The sequence below is a fragment of the Taudactylus pleione genome, unplaced genomic scaffold, assembly GCF_031769625.1.
Source record: "Taudactylus pleione unplaced genomic scaffold, aTauple2 ptg000487l, whole genome shotgun sequence".
Classification (NCBI taxonomy): Eukaryota; Metazoa; Chordata; class Amphibia; order Anura; family Myobatrachidae; genus Taudactylus; species Taudactylus pleione.
The window spans coordinates 4776650-4794096 of record NW_028284889.1 but is presented as its reverse complement, the minus strand read 5'-3'; the positions used below and the strand labels follow the sequence as shown (position 1 = coordinate 4794096).

Sequence of the window (17447 nt, the reverse complement as noted above, 5' to 3'; positions counted from 1 at the left end):
GAAAAATGATAGGAGCTGATTGATTGGTGAGTGAGAACAAGAATATCACTTGTTGAAATGTCTCCTAAATCTGCTTGTTTTACCTATTTCCAAAAGACAATTGTATGTATCAGCAGGGTTAACTAGCTATCTCAACTTATACTGCTGTGATAACCAAAGCATAGTTGCCTACCCTCCCGATTTTAGTGGGAGGCTCCCGGTTTTTACTGAAGCCTCACGCTCCCCTGCAAACATTACATCAACTCCCGGTTTCTTGAAACCATTGGATTGGAATGTCGGGGGGCGGAGTCCGCAGGTGACGTCACGACGCATGACGCCATGATACTTAAAGGCTGGCCACCAATGCCACGATACTTAAAGACCGGCCACCGTGGGGTTGTGGGTAGCGGTGACCGGCTAGTCAGCAGTGCACACACGGAGTGTGCTTGGGCGCGGCAACGGCGGCATCAGGCACAGCGGATCGGAGCCTGGTAACAGCAGCGCGGCACTGACCAGGGATTGCAGCGCAGGTGTAGGGCAGCAGTGGTGTAGTGGCCTTTTCTCCCCCCACGGTGGCCTCAAATGTAAGCCAATGAAAAAGAACTGCATCATATACACTCCATGCTGGTGGCTGGGGCTGGGTGCTCAGTGTCACAGGCATTATTAACTGCTCTTTGAAAGGGCATTCACAGCCAATAAATGGATGGCTGTCAGTGATTGCCCTTTCAGAGCGCAGTTAATGCCTGTGACTGGATATATCAAAATAAGGGAGCTCTAAATATACAGCTGCTCCCTCTGAACACATTTCTTCACACACTAATCATTGGTAACTATTGTCTGAGGACATTTTATGGATATATATATATAATTATTATTATTATTATTTTATTAAATAACATAACATGGCTGCCAGTTTTAAATATCAGAGTCAACAATGTATAAACATTTGGTTTATATATTTTTCAAACAGGCAGCTGTACTTTCAGGAGCCTCCTGCTAAAATTGGGAGGGTGGGCAAGCCTGATATTAACCATAAAATGTCCTGAAACAATAGTATCCAATGATTAGTGTTTGTTGAAAGGTGCTCAGAGGGGGCAGCATTTCCATGCCCTGCATACCTTCAGGCCCTGTAGTGACCACACGCTGCACCCTCTCTAGTATCGCCACTGGACTTGGCTCTCACATACTGTATGCAGATTTATATTTAAGTAGTGGTAGACGCCCACTTCCCCTTACTCACATTTGTATAACTTAGCAATATAGTGAAACAATCGGTAAGACCGCACCCGTACACACAGTTGCACAAGCCCAGATCCTACTCAGAAATTGTTAATCCTCACACACGCTCTCAGTGCTCGAGCTGCATATGGCATCGCAGTGGATAATTTATGCACGCCCCTGAAATGGCATTCAAGCGCACTGGCACGCCTGTGTTCGGCCGATCACCCTCTCATCACCACCCCCAAATGGCACTTCCTGTCAATCACTCTGCGATGGGTCTGCTTAGTCTCTGCGATCACAGTCCTGATTGCAGTGAAAGTTCGACTTATACGCATGTGCAGTATGCAACAATTGGCCGATTGCGTGTGTATTAGCAACTGCATTCCTTGCTGGATATGCAGTCTAAATGCCGATCGTCGGCATCCTGTCTAATCCCGGCAAGGGTCTAATGACAGGCGTCAAAATCCCTACGCCAGGCGTCATTTTACCTACGCCAGGAGCCTGACGCCCGGTATCCCGATCGAAGGTAAGCCAGGCACCGGGCGTGGACAGCCGCCAGGGGGAGGGTTAGGTTAGGGGCTCCCGGAGGGACTTAGGGTTAGACACCCCCCACCCGGGAGTGACAGGGTTAGGTTAAGGGAAGGGGGGATTAGGGTTAGGCACCCCCAGGGGGAGGTTAGGGTTAGGCACCCCCCACCCCCCCGAGAGACTTAGGTTTAGGCTGCAGTGAAGAGGGGGATTAGGTTTAGGCACTTACAGGGGGGGTTAGGGTTAGGCACTTGGGGGGGAGGATAGGGTTAGGCACCCCTAAGGGAGAGTTAGGGTTAGGGGGGGGTTAGGTTAGTAAATACTAAAATACCTACCTGTCGGGATTAGAATCGCCGGTCTTCCAGCGTCGGGATTAGAACCACCAGACATGCGTTCATACCGATCCCCCTTGCTGAATCAGGCTCAAAGTACATAAACAAGAGAACAGCGACTTACACAATGCAGGACAAATACATGGTATATAAACATTGCTGCAACAGCCATCATCCCTCAAATAAGTGGCAGGACGGCAGAAGTCAAGGGCTGGTTAGATGCCATGAGTAATATTACAGGAATGAAAAGCACAAGGGGTAAGAGGGCCCTGCTCATGAGAGGAGATTACATTCTACTTTCTATATTATTCCTATACAATGTCTTTTGTCCCTTATTAACAACAAAAAGCAGAATATTATATAAAGGGAATAACACATGATACATGATTGCCGGCTTTGACTATACAGCCTCTGGTAGTATGATACCCATAGAAAAACTAGCTCTGGTGGCATGCTGCTCTTAGTACTATAGTTTTCACCTGCCACTGCAGGACATGCCCCTAAGTGACAATAGACACACCCATAGGTGGAGATAGACACACCCTTTGGGCACATTCTGCTACCACCTACAATCTCCCAGAAACTAGTTTTCAAAAGTAGGCAAGTATGAACCGAAGCCATTTTTTTCTCTCTATTCTGTAAAGCTGCATATTTGTATACAAATGTTTCTCATTACCTTTGCTGTTGCTGACTCATCAGTACTGGAAATTTACTATGTTCTTGTAGCAAACATTTGGATCTACGATCTCTAATTCTTACTGATAGTGACTTCTCAATAATGGACAAATACAGTGGCTGAGGTCCAGTTATATTTTGAACATGGTTAATTTTTAAACCTCACACTGCGTTTCCCATGCTTCAACTCAACATCAAATTGTATATAATAACACCACTTGGGACACCACAGTCTCCACATGTGGGATAGGGATCCACAAACATGTGACCTAACAAATGAAACCTACCATGCTCAGGGGCCTCAAGAGGTGGAAGGGTGGGTAGTGATTACCTGGGCCAGGGTCAACCGCTCCCCCCTCCCCCCTCTTATTCCTATCAGCGACAGGAGCACCCAGCACACATTGCTGTTTGCTGGGCTGCAGTGAGTACAGGGAGACTGCAGCTGCCACTAAGGGCAGCAGCAGTCTCCTCTGCCGGCACATAATAGGAGGGGGGAGATGATTACACTGATTCATCCCCCCTGGACCTGCTCCTGGCTGATTGGCACAACGACACCGCAAATACTTGGGGGGTTTTTTGTTAGGGGGTGTGGGAATGCCTCCTTACATTAGGCCATGACCCCTTGTCAATACCCTGGTCCAGCCAGGCTCTCTACAGCCCTGACTATGATATAGACACTCCCCATCAGTGGTGGCTCCAGAGGTGGGGCTGCAGCGCAGTCCAAAATTCAAACAAATAGGGGAGGCACACCAACTGCCAGTGAGTCCTTGCTGGCGAGGTTTGGCAGTATTTGGGGTGACAGTTGGTGTGGCTCCCCAATATGAATTTTGGACTGCGCTACATCCCCACCTCTGGAGCCGCTACTGCTCCCCATACTTCTTTTTTTAATGCTAGTCTGTGACATGCTAATTACTGCTCAGTTTCCTCACATTCAATGGAAAAATTCCTGGAAAGCCAAAATTGAAGCAGCAAACTCACTCCTACCAGACCACTTGCCCACTGTCAATCTGGTGACTGAGACTGTTCCAGCTCACAGCCATTTAGCCATAACAAATGTAGGGCACTAAAAATTAAACCAACAGAAATTGTGGCAGTTTTTAGTACACCAATTGGTTAAAAACTAACCTGTGTCAAGAAATCTATAGGTACTACAATAGTAATCTTTTTTACTGTACGTAACCACTTTTTATTACAAATATTTTCCAACAAAAAAATATGGGAGGGGGGGAATGCGAAGAACAGAAGGCAAGAAAGGGATGAGGGGGGAAGGGAAGCGCAATGTAAGGATACATCCAAACATGACATAATCACAGACAAAATGGGAGACAATCAGTCAGAGGACCAGCGGCAGCTTTGGATAAACCACAGGAGGCCTGGAGACTATGGCCCTCATTCAGAGCCGTACGCTCTGAGCAGAGCGCACGCTCTGAATGAGGGCCGGGCCCCATGAAAATGGAGCATCCTCCTGGACGCTCGTATAGCTGTGGGTCACCACCCACAGGCTATACGAGCGTGCATTGTGATGGCCGCGATGGTCGTGACCATCGCGACCATCGAAATTGCGAGCCGGAGCCTGCGGTTGAGGTTTTCAACTGCAAGCTCCGGAGTGATTTTGGCTCTATCAGAGCCAAAATCACTCCCACTGACATCACTAGTGATGTCAGTGGGCCGGCTTTTGACGGGAGGCGTTCCCGTGGGAACGCCCCCGTCAGGGAGGCACGCCCCCGGCACGCCCACCAAAGGGGGCGTGCTGTCAATCAACATTGACAGCACGCCCCCTTTGATCGGACACAACGAGCGAAGGACTTTCCTTCGCTCGTCGCGTCTGGCGCATGCGCACGACGGAGCTCCCTCCATCGTGCGCATGCTCAGTCCATAACATCGACCCACTTGCGAGCGGACAGCCGCTCGCGAGTGGGTCTGAATCAGGCCCAATAACCCATATGACATAGGTTGAGGAGCATTATGGAAGGACAACCATGGGGACCTAGTTGAAGAGAATAAAACGGCTTTATAGTCATCTATACTAGTGATAAATTCCATTTGGTAGGTGAACCATATTGAAGATGTAGAGGGAGGCAGATGGGACTTCCAATTGAATGCAGTACGGCCTTTAACTGCATTCAGGATATGCCAAATAAGTTTTTGAGTGGGTTTTGATACACCAGCAATAGTTCTGGGTAAGAGGGAGAAGGTTGGGGATGCGGGCATGGCAACATTAGTCAAATGTAAAAGAGGTGTCTGCGCTAGTTCCAATACAAAATAACCCAAGACTGTATAATTATAAAAATGTATTAAACATATATTGGTTAAACATGTATAAGAGAACTGCAGTTCAAACTAAAAACATATACATACATTAAGTATTAATACACAGTATAAATGTGCCTCCAAACAATACGACCTGTTGCAAAAATAACTAACACAATGTTGCTATTATTGAACTACACAATGTGTCTATGAGACGCTTCAATAGAATATTTGAGACCAGTGTAAAATTCAATCCCATCTATATACCTTATATGGAATAGATCACATATACATAAGGAAAAGAGGCTTTAGATGTGAAACGATATATTGATGTATAGTCACCATACGAGATTATTTGTGGAATGAGCCACCTGTCCAATTCAAAAGCTCATGCATATATTGTATGACCACAATGTATTAACTCCGAAAATCAGGAATCAACCTGACCATTGCACAATCCTGTGTCACATTCTGGATCACAGAACTCCAGTTTATGTGTTAAGTTGCTCACAATAGATCCACGTTCTGGCGTCTCCTTATGGTGGCACCGCTCCCAACCCAACCAGGCCAGGGAAATAAAATGTGACAGTGTCCTTGGATTAGTGTTGCTCCAGCGACTCGCAGCCAGGTAATAAAGGTGAATATAGCAATGTCCAGTCTACCATATGTAGTGACTGAAAGCAGTATGATTGGTTATAAGTGGAGAAAATGGATACTTGTATGCTGCGACTCCATGTGGTGTGTCGCTTCTCCACTGATAAAAATACAGCTCTGCCCCTGATGGTGATAGGCAGTTCTCCAAATTATGGGATGCCACTAATAGCCACAGAAGTAATGTCCCATTATTAGGAGGTATGCAGGTATGTATGAGAGCAGTTAACTGTAAAGCCTTGACTAGTTTCTCCCCTCTCTCAGGGTTTTTTTCAAAAGGAAATGATGGCAACAATAGTAATCTGAAAGATAAGTAGATGAGCCCCAGATAGGGGTTAATTTTGAGCATGACCAGAATATATGAAGCAGGGTGCCCTTCTTCCCACACTTCCTCCAGCAAAGGCCAGAAGATGAGGGGCATATTTCATGGAGACGCTGTGGGATCATGTACCAATGCAAGTATATTTTCAATTAATTTTCAAGTAAGCAAACTGAAGAGGCTGATGAAACTAAGTTGGACCTAATCTGTTTCCAAACATCAGTTCCCAGGGCTTCCCCCGTGTCATGTTCCCAGATCTCCTCGTGAGGAGCCAATAGAGGGGCGTTATATATTAAAAGGCAGTAAATGGTGAAAACCAATCCCTTAGCTGGAGAAAGAAGGAGGCAAAGCGATTCTAGTGTAGTTTGTGATCTCACTCTACCGCAGTCACAACGCTAAGTATAAATGTGACGCAGTTGTAAGCACTGACAGAAGCAATGAGAAGGGATCTGGAACCTATCAAGAATTTCAGGAAAAGAGGGAAAGGAAACCCTGTTTGATCCAATGTTGAAAAACTCAATGGCTAAACCTGGGAGGAAAATCTGTGTTTTCCCATAAAAGATGGAGGTAGGGGGGTGATGACAAAAGATAGAAAGCTTTTGTAGTTCTATCCCAGACCACTACCACAAAGGCTATTGTAAGAACTTTAACACAGAGGCACTCCTGCGGGACCAAGGAACCCAAAGTAGAGAGGAGATGGATACAAATTGCATATCAAACCAGTGCCTCACAAATGAAAACCATCATTTATCTCGCTATTAATGTTGATGTCCTCAAGAATAGGACTAACCACTTACGAATACTGGGCATCCACAAGTTGGTTAAAGGTGCTGATTGTCCAAATGTTGTAGATATTATTAGCAAAGGGTATCAAAGGGGCACCATTGATTATTGAACGTGTGCAGAAAATTGGCACAGACAAAACTTAAAGACTCTACTTGCCTCAAAAAATCATGACTTATTCCAACAAAGAAAGTAGTGCTGGAACACTAAGAGAAAAAGTCAAACCTTAACTACAAAGGAGTCCTGTTACCATTAAGGGCAAGGATTTCAGCCTAATATGTAATCAGTTCTTTGACAACAAAGTACAATTTTCACTACTCTATCCCATAACACTTTGACTAGTGGAAGATGGAAAAGTACTTACATTTGATTATCCAAAAGCGGTTAAAAAACATGTTGCAAAATATCTTTTTAGTCCTTGGGGGTCACCTCCATTTTCCATATGTGAATGATCCAATAAGCACAATCAAAATCTATAGGTTCTTTGTTCTTGTTATGTTACCTATAAATTCAACAGCTACTTACCCGCCCAACACTATTCATGCCAACATGGTACTTGCTCACACTGTTCACTGCCAAAGAGTGAGCCCCAACCAAGCTTCTTATTGTGCCAACAGAATGCAGTTGGGACAAAGTATTGGATAGTAATCTATGAACCCCACTGCACTCCTTTTACATTCTCTCATGGAACATTGAAAGACTTGATCATTCCGTAAAATTAAAGAAAGTTGCTTCATATCATAAACAGTTAACGTCCCCTTTTTTATTTCTCCAAGAAATTCACTTGGATGATTAATAAAGGTGGCGACACTGTGACACATGGATAGGAGAATGCTTATTGGCTATGTAAACAAAAACAAACAAACAGAGACTGCCATCCTTCTCAGCAAGATTATTATCTGTGTCATTATCAAAACATTGTTTGACCCAGAGGCAAGATATCTTATTGTATATATCAATGTAGATGACATGCCTTATATCATCTTAAACATATATGCTGCTAATCAACCTAACCACTATTTTTGCAGGTATACTTCAGAAAGTTGTAAACTGGGGAAGACAAAACTTAATAATCAGGGAAAACTTCAACATGGTCAGAGGGCGTGATTCAGCTTTGGGAATAGAGTAAAGCTGGGTACACACAGGAGCAAATTGCTGATCATCAGTTACTCCCATACGTTACCAGATTTTCATTCCAACTAATCAACTAGTTGGATGGTTGGACAGAAAATCTTTACGTGTGTATGCAGCATAAGATATAGCACATAACTGACCTTGGGGAAACCATGCTGCACTGCAGGTGGGGCAGATTTAAAATGTGCAGAGAGATTTAGAAATGGGGGGGGGTCCAAACTGACACCTAAATTGCAATGTAAAAATAAAGCTGTGCAGTATTTGTGGGCTACATGCAAAAGCAGCCAGTATTTACCCTGCATGCAAAATAAAATGTATGTTTTTGCACCCCTTGCATTGCAACATGGTTTGTCCTGGTTCACAGTTACTTGCTCTATCTTACTCTATTCCCAAAGCTGAATCAGGCCCAGTGATCCATACATGAACAGGGGCGCCGAGAGGGTGGGGGCGGGTACTAATTATCCGGGCTTGCTGGAGGGGCCCTGCACCGCCCCCTCTCCCTCTTACATGAAAACAGCCCAGCACACGGTGCTTTGTGCTGGGCTGCACTGGGCAACTGCTCGCGGCTGCAAAGTACCAGCCACAGCAGTCTCCTATGCCTGTGAGGAGAGCGATCACACTGATCGTGCCCCCCACTGGCTATGCGCCGATCTGAGAGGCTCACAGCGCCCCTCTCCCCAGCGCGCTGCAAAAAATATTTTTCACCCTAAGTGGGCGTGGCCATGCTCCCACAGTTAGGCCACGCTCCTTCTCTCCCCGGGCCCGGTGCAGCTTTCGGTGCCCCTGTACATGGACAAATTGAGATTAATGATGCTCAACTCACACATACTGTACATCTCATGGTACAGTATTTCATTTCTCTCCACCAACTTTGATCCAGTAGGTCCCCTGTGACTGTTAAACCCCTTCCAATGTAATTACACTTTTTTCACATCAACATAACATCCACTCCAGCATTGTGTAATATTCTGAGATATTATTTAAAGTCTGAAATTTCTTCATTAGACAATCAATACTTCATTCATTCCATAGATTCTTTGGCACATCAGGGTTCCTATTCTACAGAAGCTCAATTATATATAGAATAATTAAACCTGTACATTTAAATAATTGAGATCCAGAAATGGGTAACACATTTCCCTTCCTTAACTATTATGGACATCTTGCATATACACCAAGTAATATTAGATCCCTGTCAGTAGCTAACATGAATAAACATAAATTAGGCAGGTTTCCCAAAGAGAAGATATACAATTGGCCTATCCTTAGATCAGTGGTTTCCAAACGGGGTGCTGTGACACCCTGGGGTGCCTCAGGGCACTTGCAGGGGTTCCTCAGGTTGGTGGCCCAGTACCAAATAAAATTATTTTCCGTCAGTGTGATAGGCAAAACCAGTGCTAATGAATGCCAATCAAAAAATATGTGGACAAATAGAACAGCAACCCTGTCAACCACTACATAACTGAACCTAAGGGTGACATAGAAGCACAATTTACTTCATTTCATTTTTGCAGAATTTCTCAATAAGAAACCTTTGGCCCAGGGGTGCCATGGAAAAATGCTGATATTCTTGGGTGCCGTGATTCAAAAAAGTTTGGGAACCACTGCCTTAGATAGTAAATATCAATATTGTGCCGAGACTAATGCAGGGCTGTTGTACTGTTTCTGGGACTGCCAGCATATCCAAATATTTTAGAAATAGATTTGGCAACAACATTTTTGGCATCACTTTCACCAGCATACCATAGTGGTCAATTTTTGGCTACTTTAAGGAATGCTCAGTATCCCCAGGGTGGACAAAAAGCTGTGGCCATTATACTGGAACAGGGTATACACGATATCTGACCAATATTAGACATGGCCAGGATGATCTTTATATTTACTATGGACCGGCTAGGAATAATGTTTACAAATTTTGGGGGGGATTTCATTCAAATCCTCTACCCATAACCAAACAGGCTGTACAGAACAGCTTGCAGTGCTCCTCCTGGTACTCCCTGCAAATGCTCACTGACCTGCCTACACCTCTTTTATGTTGTGTTCTCTCCTGTAGCTTACACAATATACAGTACATTTGTTCCTTCATTTGCTTCACACTTCACACAGAGTACCTCCATGGATGGATTGCTGACCTCTCTCCTAGGCCTGGTGTGAGCAAGTACAGATGTTATTTTTAATGTTTATTGTTATAGTTGAGTTTATACCTACAGACATTGGACAAAGATTGCCGTTACATTGCCTTCTTTTTACTATATTATTGTTTGTTATATTACATCTAGTAACGCTCGAAGCTTTGGTGATTACCATGTGAATACCATGTATAGAATTGTACTAATGTGTCTGTAATATACAAATGATGAATCTGCACCTTAAGATTGGTTGCTAACTATAAAATGTTTACAGTATAGATTTTGAATGTAGTAAACTTCAAAGCATTCCTTGGCTAAGGAGCTGCTCAATGGAAATATAGGCACACCTTGTAACAATTCCATCACATTACACCTGATTACATAAAGTTACTGTAGTAAGATCACAGTAATATCAATCAGTTTCTAAAAAAAGATCTTATTCTCTGTCATATCTATCTATCTATCTATCTAGAGGCGTAACTTCATCCCAGGTGCCCGGAGGCAAGATAAATGTTGGTGATCACCCCCCAAATTAAAATGTACCACCCCCCCAGCACCTATGCCAGCCCCAGCTGCCACCACCCCCATGCAGTTCCTTTTGCCCCCAGTAGTGTTCCCCCTATGCAGTGCCCTCAGTAGAGGTACCCCTATGCAGTGCCCACCTATGTAGAGCCCCCCAGTAATGGTCCCCCTATGCAGTACCTCCGGTAGTGGTCCCCCTATGCAGTGCCCCCATTAGTAAGGCCCCTGTAGTGCCCCCATATGATGCCCCCAGTATTAATGCTGCTGTAGTGCCCCCATATGATGTCCCCAGTAGTAAGGCCCCTGTAATGCCCCCATATGATGCCCCCAGTAGTAAGGCCCCTCTAGTGCCCCCAGTTGTAAGCCCCCTGTAGTAAGCCCCCTGTAGTGCCCCCACCCGCGCGCATGCACACACGCATACAAAAAAAAAAAATACTTACCTTAAACCCCGCCCCAGTGCCTGCTGCCGTCCGTCCCAGGGGCATGCTCCTCAGAACTATGGGAGTGACGTCATGACGTCACTCCCATAGTGCACTGCGGGACTCGGAAGCCGGAGCTCAGGAGTGAACTCCGTCCTCCAGCTACCGCGGGGGGGAGAGAAGGGCTCCCGGCAAATGGAGGGTGCAGTGGGCGCGACTGCATCCTCCGTAGTTACGCCACTGGAGGTGAAGCGCCGATCAGCGGCGCTCCTCATCAGCAGTGCCCGTAACGGCCGGGTGACAATAGAGCCAGGTGCCCCCTTCAGGGCTGGCACCCGGCGGCAAATGACTCCCATGTCTCCGGGAGTTCTGCCACTGTATTTATCTATCTATCTTCTATATATCTCCTATCTATCTATCTATCTATCTATCTATCTATCTATCAATCTCTGTCATATCTATCTCTGTCATAGCTATCAACAATATATGTGCACTGTGATAATCCATGATAAAATTAAATATTATATAGTATGCATAAGCATGGCAGCTATAGAACTCTCCATTTGTAGGCTGTTCAATTTTTTGGTATCTATGTTCTGGAAGCAGCTGTCCAGCAGTTGTATCATTGCTCATGGTGTCTATCCGAGTAAATTGGCTGTTAGGAAAAAGCTGTATTGCTTAATGAGTAAATTGGATTTGTCCTTTTTTGTGCAATACAAACTCTGGGCTTCATTTATCAATGAGTTATATTCTTGTTATCTCTTGTTACTAATCTTAAATGGTGATCCAACCAATCCGTTCCTAACTGTCATTTTTCAAACACATGACAGATAGGAGCTGATTTGTTGGAGCACCATTAATGATTAGTAATGAGTGACAGTGGCGTAACTTCATACCAGGCGCCCCCAACACCTATGCCAGCCTCAGCTGCCGCTGCCCCCCTTTTGCAGTTCCTTTTCTATAATGCCCCCAGTAGTGGTCCCCCTATGCAGTGCCCGCCTATGTAGTGCCCCCCAGTAATGGTCCCCCTATGCAGTACCTCCAGTAGTGAGCCCCCGGTAGTTGCCCCCTTGTAGTTGCCTCCTGTAGTGAGCCCCCAGTAGTGAGCCCCCAGTAGTGAGCCCCCAGTAGTTGCCCCCAGTAGTGAGCCCCCAGTAGATGCCCCCTGTAGTGAGCCCCTTGTAGTTGTCCCCCAGTAGTGAGCCCCCTGTAGTTGCCCCCAGTAGTGAGCCCCCTGTAGTTGCCCCCAGTAGTGAGCCCCCTGTAGTTGCCCCCAGTAGTGAGCCCCCTGTAGTTGCCCCCAGTAGTGAGCCCCCTGTGTAGTTGCCCCCCGCGCGCGCGCACACACACAAAAAAAACACTTACCTTTATCCCCGCTCCAGTGCTGCTGCCATCCATCCCCGGCGTCCCCGCTCCACGGCGCTATGGGAGTGACGTCATTACGTCACTCCCATAGTGCACTGCGGGACCCGGGAAAACAGAGCTCACTCCTGAGCTCCGTCCCCGGCGTCCACTCCTCGGCACTATGTGAGTGACGTCATTACGTCACTCCCATAGTGCACTATGGGACCCGGAAGACGGAGCTCACCTTTGAGCTCCGTCCCCGGCTTCCGCTACTCGGCACTATGGGAGTGACGTTATGACGTCACTCCCATAGTACACTGCGGGACCCGGAAGACGGAGGGAGCTCTGTCCTCCGGCTGGCGCTGGGGGTTTGAATAGGAGCCGGGCGCCCGCTGGTAACACACTCAGCGGGCGCCCGGCAAATGGATGGTGCAGAGGGTGCGACTGCACCCCCTGCACCCTCCGTAGTTACGCCAATGGAGGTGGAGCGCCGATCAGCGGCACTCCTTCTCCATGCAGCTCCCGGGGACAATGGAGCCAGGTGCCCCCTTCAGGGCTGGTGTCCGGCGGCAAATGACTCCATTGTCTCCGGGAGTTCCGCCACTGATGAGTAATAAAAATATCACTCGATAATTAAGGCCCTCTCTTCCTTTTGTTACATTTCACTCTAAGTGCTGTGGAATCTGCTGGTATTAAAAATAACAATAAGAATTCATTGCATATGACTTTATTGCCTACCAATTACAAATGAATGTGTATACTTAGGCCCAGATTTATCAATGAGTGATAAGCCGCCCATACACGGTGCGATATGCACCTTACAATGCGACGGGGAATCCGACGGACGACATATCGGGCGGTCCCCACACACGGTGCGATCGAGTGGCCGACTGCCCGATAGTCCGGCACCTCCCTCCCCCAACCGCATAGCGCTGCATGGGATCATACATCGCATCCCCAGATCAAATGAACATGCAGTAAGATCTGAAGGTGCGATGTACGACCCCACGGGAGCGAGCACTGGCTGATATCATGCCGATTCACGGTACGATATAACAGCAATATCGTACCAATCCATCGGATCGGCTGCTGTATCGCACAGTGTATGGGGACCTTTAGTCTTGTTATCACCTGTTACTAATCTTAAATGGTGCTCCAACCAATCAGCTCCTAACTGTCATTTTTAAAACATGACAGTTAGGAGCTGATTGGTTGGAGCACCATTTAAGATTAGTAACGAGTAATAACAAGAATATCACTCATTGATAAATCTGGGTAATAGTGAGTTCCCAAAATATTAGTACTTGTAAACATTTTATCTTTGCAGGAATTTTGTTACGAAATAAAGCACAGTGATCTTGCAAAAAAGACTTTAGAAGTCACGGTTTGGGATTATGATATTGGGAAATCAAATGACTTTATAGGTAAGTGAAGAAATGTAAATTTTATAGTAACTCAAGCATAATCAGCTGTCATACTTTACTGTATCATACAACATCTCATCCTTCCAATCAGAGTTTACAAGGTATAGAATACTACAACTCTAGCAGCACAATGATTGTCCAGTGTAGCTCGACAGCCCACTTACAACTTAAGTAGGACCATTTGGGACCATGGTTCTCTCTATTGACAATGTGCACCAGGAACAAAAAAGTACCAACAGTTACTATTTCTATTAACAAATTAACATATGCAGGGGTGGAGCTACTCTTTTTTTCAGATGGGACATAGGGTAAATCTACTAAAGCGAGAGTTGTTAGAAGTGAGCCCATAGCAACCAATCAGATTCTAGCTATTATCTTCTAGAAGGTGCTAGATAAATGTTAAGTAGAATCTGATTGGTTGCTATGGGCAACATCACTTTTTTAAAACTCACTTCTATAAACTCTCACTTTAGTTAATTTACCCCTAGGACTCCACTTACCCCCCCACCCCACACACACACACACATTCGGAGTAAGAGCACATTTATTTTAAAATGGTATAATGACAAAGTTCCCCATATGCCACTTACATGTCCCACATATATCAGATATTCCCATATATCAAAATGCTCACAAAAATCACCAGCACAGCTTTTACACATAGTTGCCGACAATCAGCTCCCTCTTTCTGGGAGGGAGCTGATTGTTGGCTAACAGCAGAGGCGTGTCCGGACAGTTATGACACATTGGGGGTGGAGCTGGGGACGGGACCGCAGGGTCGCATCATCGTGGGCCCGCCCCCTCTTCAAAATGATGTTATTTTCGGCATTGTGAAACAGGGGGATAATCGGGAGGCTCCCAGGCAAATCGGGAGGTTAGGCAAGCTTGCTTTTACATCACTGCTATGTCAAGTGTCCAGATCATCTTCAATAGACACTTCATGTGCTTACACGCTGCTACCACATCCACTGTGAAGAGAACTATTAAACTTGGGAGGAAAAAAAGTTTGTAAATGTCAATCATTCTCTTCAAACTTCCACTCATGTCCCTTTCATGCCACTTACCTCTAATCACATGCCTATTAGACATCCCCAGATGCCATCAGATATCTCCACATGTGCCTTATCTACCATCAGACATACCCACATACAGTATCATTACCTGCTATCAAACCCCCACATTCAATTAAACCCCTTTACAAATGCCATCAGTTCCCCATACATGCCATCAGACCCTCTGCATGTCATCAGACACCACACTTACATCAGATCCCCCCATATGCCATCAGACCCCTTACACATGCCATTAGACCCCCACACACACGTGCCATCAGATCCCACACTTATTATCAGATCCCTCTACATGCCATCAGATCCCCCACATGTCATCAGAACCCTCCCCACATGCAATCAATTTCCTCACTCACATGCCACAGGCTCCCCCACACATGAAATCAAACCCTTTCACATTCCAAAACACCCCCCTCCACATCAAAACTCCTCACATGCCATAAGACCACCCACATATGCCATCAAATCTCCAGATAATGTTAATTCTGTTTCAAGGAAGGAGTAGAGAGACATTTGGATTTTCTCACCACAGCAGATCCCATTAAATGCATAGTGTAGTATTACTGGTGCTGCCCCCTTTATAGCCAGGGATGAGACTGATTATGACAGAATTGCAGCATACAGCTTTTTTTCCAATCCTACTCTGGCTCCAGCCAGTCCCACACTGTTTTTATCTGTGCTACCTCCCTGCATTCAGCACCTGGGGCTTAAGCCCCAACACGTACACACCTCTCTCAACATAGTAATAATTTCTGAACAAATGAAAGTCAACTCTCTGGAGGTGGCCAGAAACATACTTGTGGATAGTTTCAAGGGCCTCACCTCAATGTAGAATTGTGGTACTAGCATGGGTGAGTTCTGGGAAATTTACACAAATGTATAGAAAAATATTTTAATACAAATCTAAAATAATAAAGGTAGAAATACAAAAAAAATGTCAGGAGAGAAATAAACATCAAGGAAACTAATATAATAATATAAAACAAGATAATATTAAAGTATTCATATTATTATGAGTTAAATATTATTAAATACGAAAGAGTAGCTATGAAAGATAATACACACTTATGTTTAAAAAATAACATTGGCACGTACTTTAACAATACGCATAAGGCACTTTAGCTAGATGGTGATTTTTTTCAAATTTACTTAACTGTTCATTTTTTATCATCCTCTCATACATAACATTAGATTTATTTGCCTCGACAGATGTAAGAATATTTACAGATTATTCATAGCAGCACAAAGCATTGCAAGAGGCAACAACTTTTCCACTCATATGACTGAGTTAGGAGAGGGCTGTAATGTATGTGGCATGGGTAGTGTCAAACTGGCACTGGAAGTATTGCATTGTCAATACAATTTGTTCATACAACTTTTTTATTATTATAATTTGGGTACCGTTCATGCTCCTCATCGACCATTCAACTTTCATTATGAGCGTTGTATCTTTCCAAAAATGAAATTAAGAGGGGTTTTTCTTCTGTTCATAGGTGGTGTTGTTTTGGGAATCAACGCAAAAGGGGATCGTCTTAAACATTGGTTTGACTGCCTGAAAAACAAAGATAAGAAAATTGAACGTTGGCACACATTAACAAATGAGCTACCAGGAGCTGTCCTCAGTGACTGAACTGAGTGTGCTGCTAAGTGTTATAATAGCACAGCTGTAAAGGAACAAGACACAAGCTTTGCCTTTGCCCTTGCCGCAGTTTACCATGACCATACTCAAGTGGAAAGATGACTAGGAAAACGTCCCGTTATGCTTTTATCAATTAAGGTGCAATAGTGCCAATCAGAGTGCAACACTTCTCACCTAACATGCTAAGAAAATCAGACTTTACCCATCAATGAAACCCTCCTCCTGGTGATATATGCACTTGCTGTTTTTTACTAGGCTGCATATATTACCAATCCTGATTTCCATTTAATGTTTCTGTCTTTGATATACTTAATCCCCTGAGCAGTGAAAGGTTAACAACAAGCTTAACGCAAGAGTTAGTGAAGGAAGGTATAAAGATTTGGAGACCGAAATGTGTGTGTTAACAGTAACCTGGTTTGCACTATTACATTTAAAGTATAACTAAATAATTTGATATTTCCAGCACAGTGGAGTGAACATCACTCGTAACATTTTTAGTTTAACCTAAGTTATCTACTGTCATATAATAAGAGTCATTTAAAACCAGACAACTAAATGGAGCACAGAAAGCCTTGTCCTCTGTTGTGTCATGTACTGTACTTACCTCTTGCCTCTGTGACAAAGCGCAGGGCATTGTGAAGACAGATAGTGGCAGAGGTGCACAGGGATTTTTTGATGAGTAATTCAGGTGAATCCTGTGCATCTTTTTCAAAGCACTGAGCACAATAGCTTCTCTGAGCGCAGCACAATTCGATAAGTTACACAGGGTATATACAAGGTAAACTGAAAAGAGTTTCCCATTGTACACACTGAACTCTTGTGCAGTGAAAAAAGGCCTTGTGTCACTGCCAGCATGGAGGAGGTGCCACTGTTCTCCAAAGGGTGCCACTTCCACATTCAAAGGTCACAGTATGAGCTTTGTCTGTAGCACGCTGCTAAAATACCTATATATTAGGTATTTCCAACTTTACAAATGTAATAATTCAAATGATTGAATATTTATGGGGATGCAAAAGGAGCAGCTCTAA

General features: G+C 44.7%; 1 protein-coding gene across 2 annotated transcripts in view; it reads left to right on the top strand.

Moving 5' to 3' along the window:
- Window positions 1–16410, top strand: part of DOC2B (double C2 domain beta) — an 847907-nt gene extending 831497 nt beyond the window's left edge. For both annotated transcript variants that reach the window (XM_088449544.1, XM_088449543.1), the window contains 2 exons: window positions 13614–13710; window positions 16274–16410. In XM_088449544.1, the coding sequence (XP_088305670.1) occupies window positions 13614–13710; window positions 16274–16410 (234 nt within the window). The remainder of the gene's footprint in view (window positions 1–13613; window positions 13711–16273) is intronic.
- The last annotated feature ends 1037 nt before the right edge of the window (window positions 16411–17447 follow it).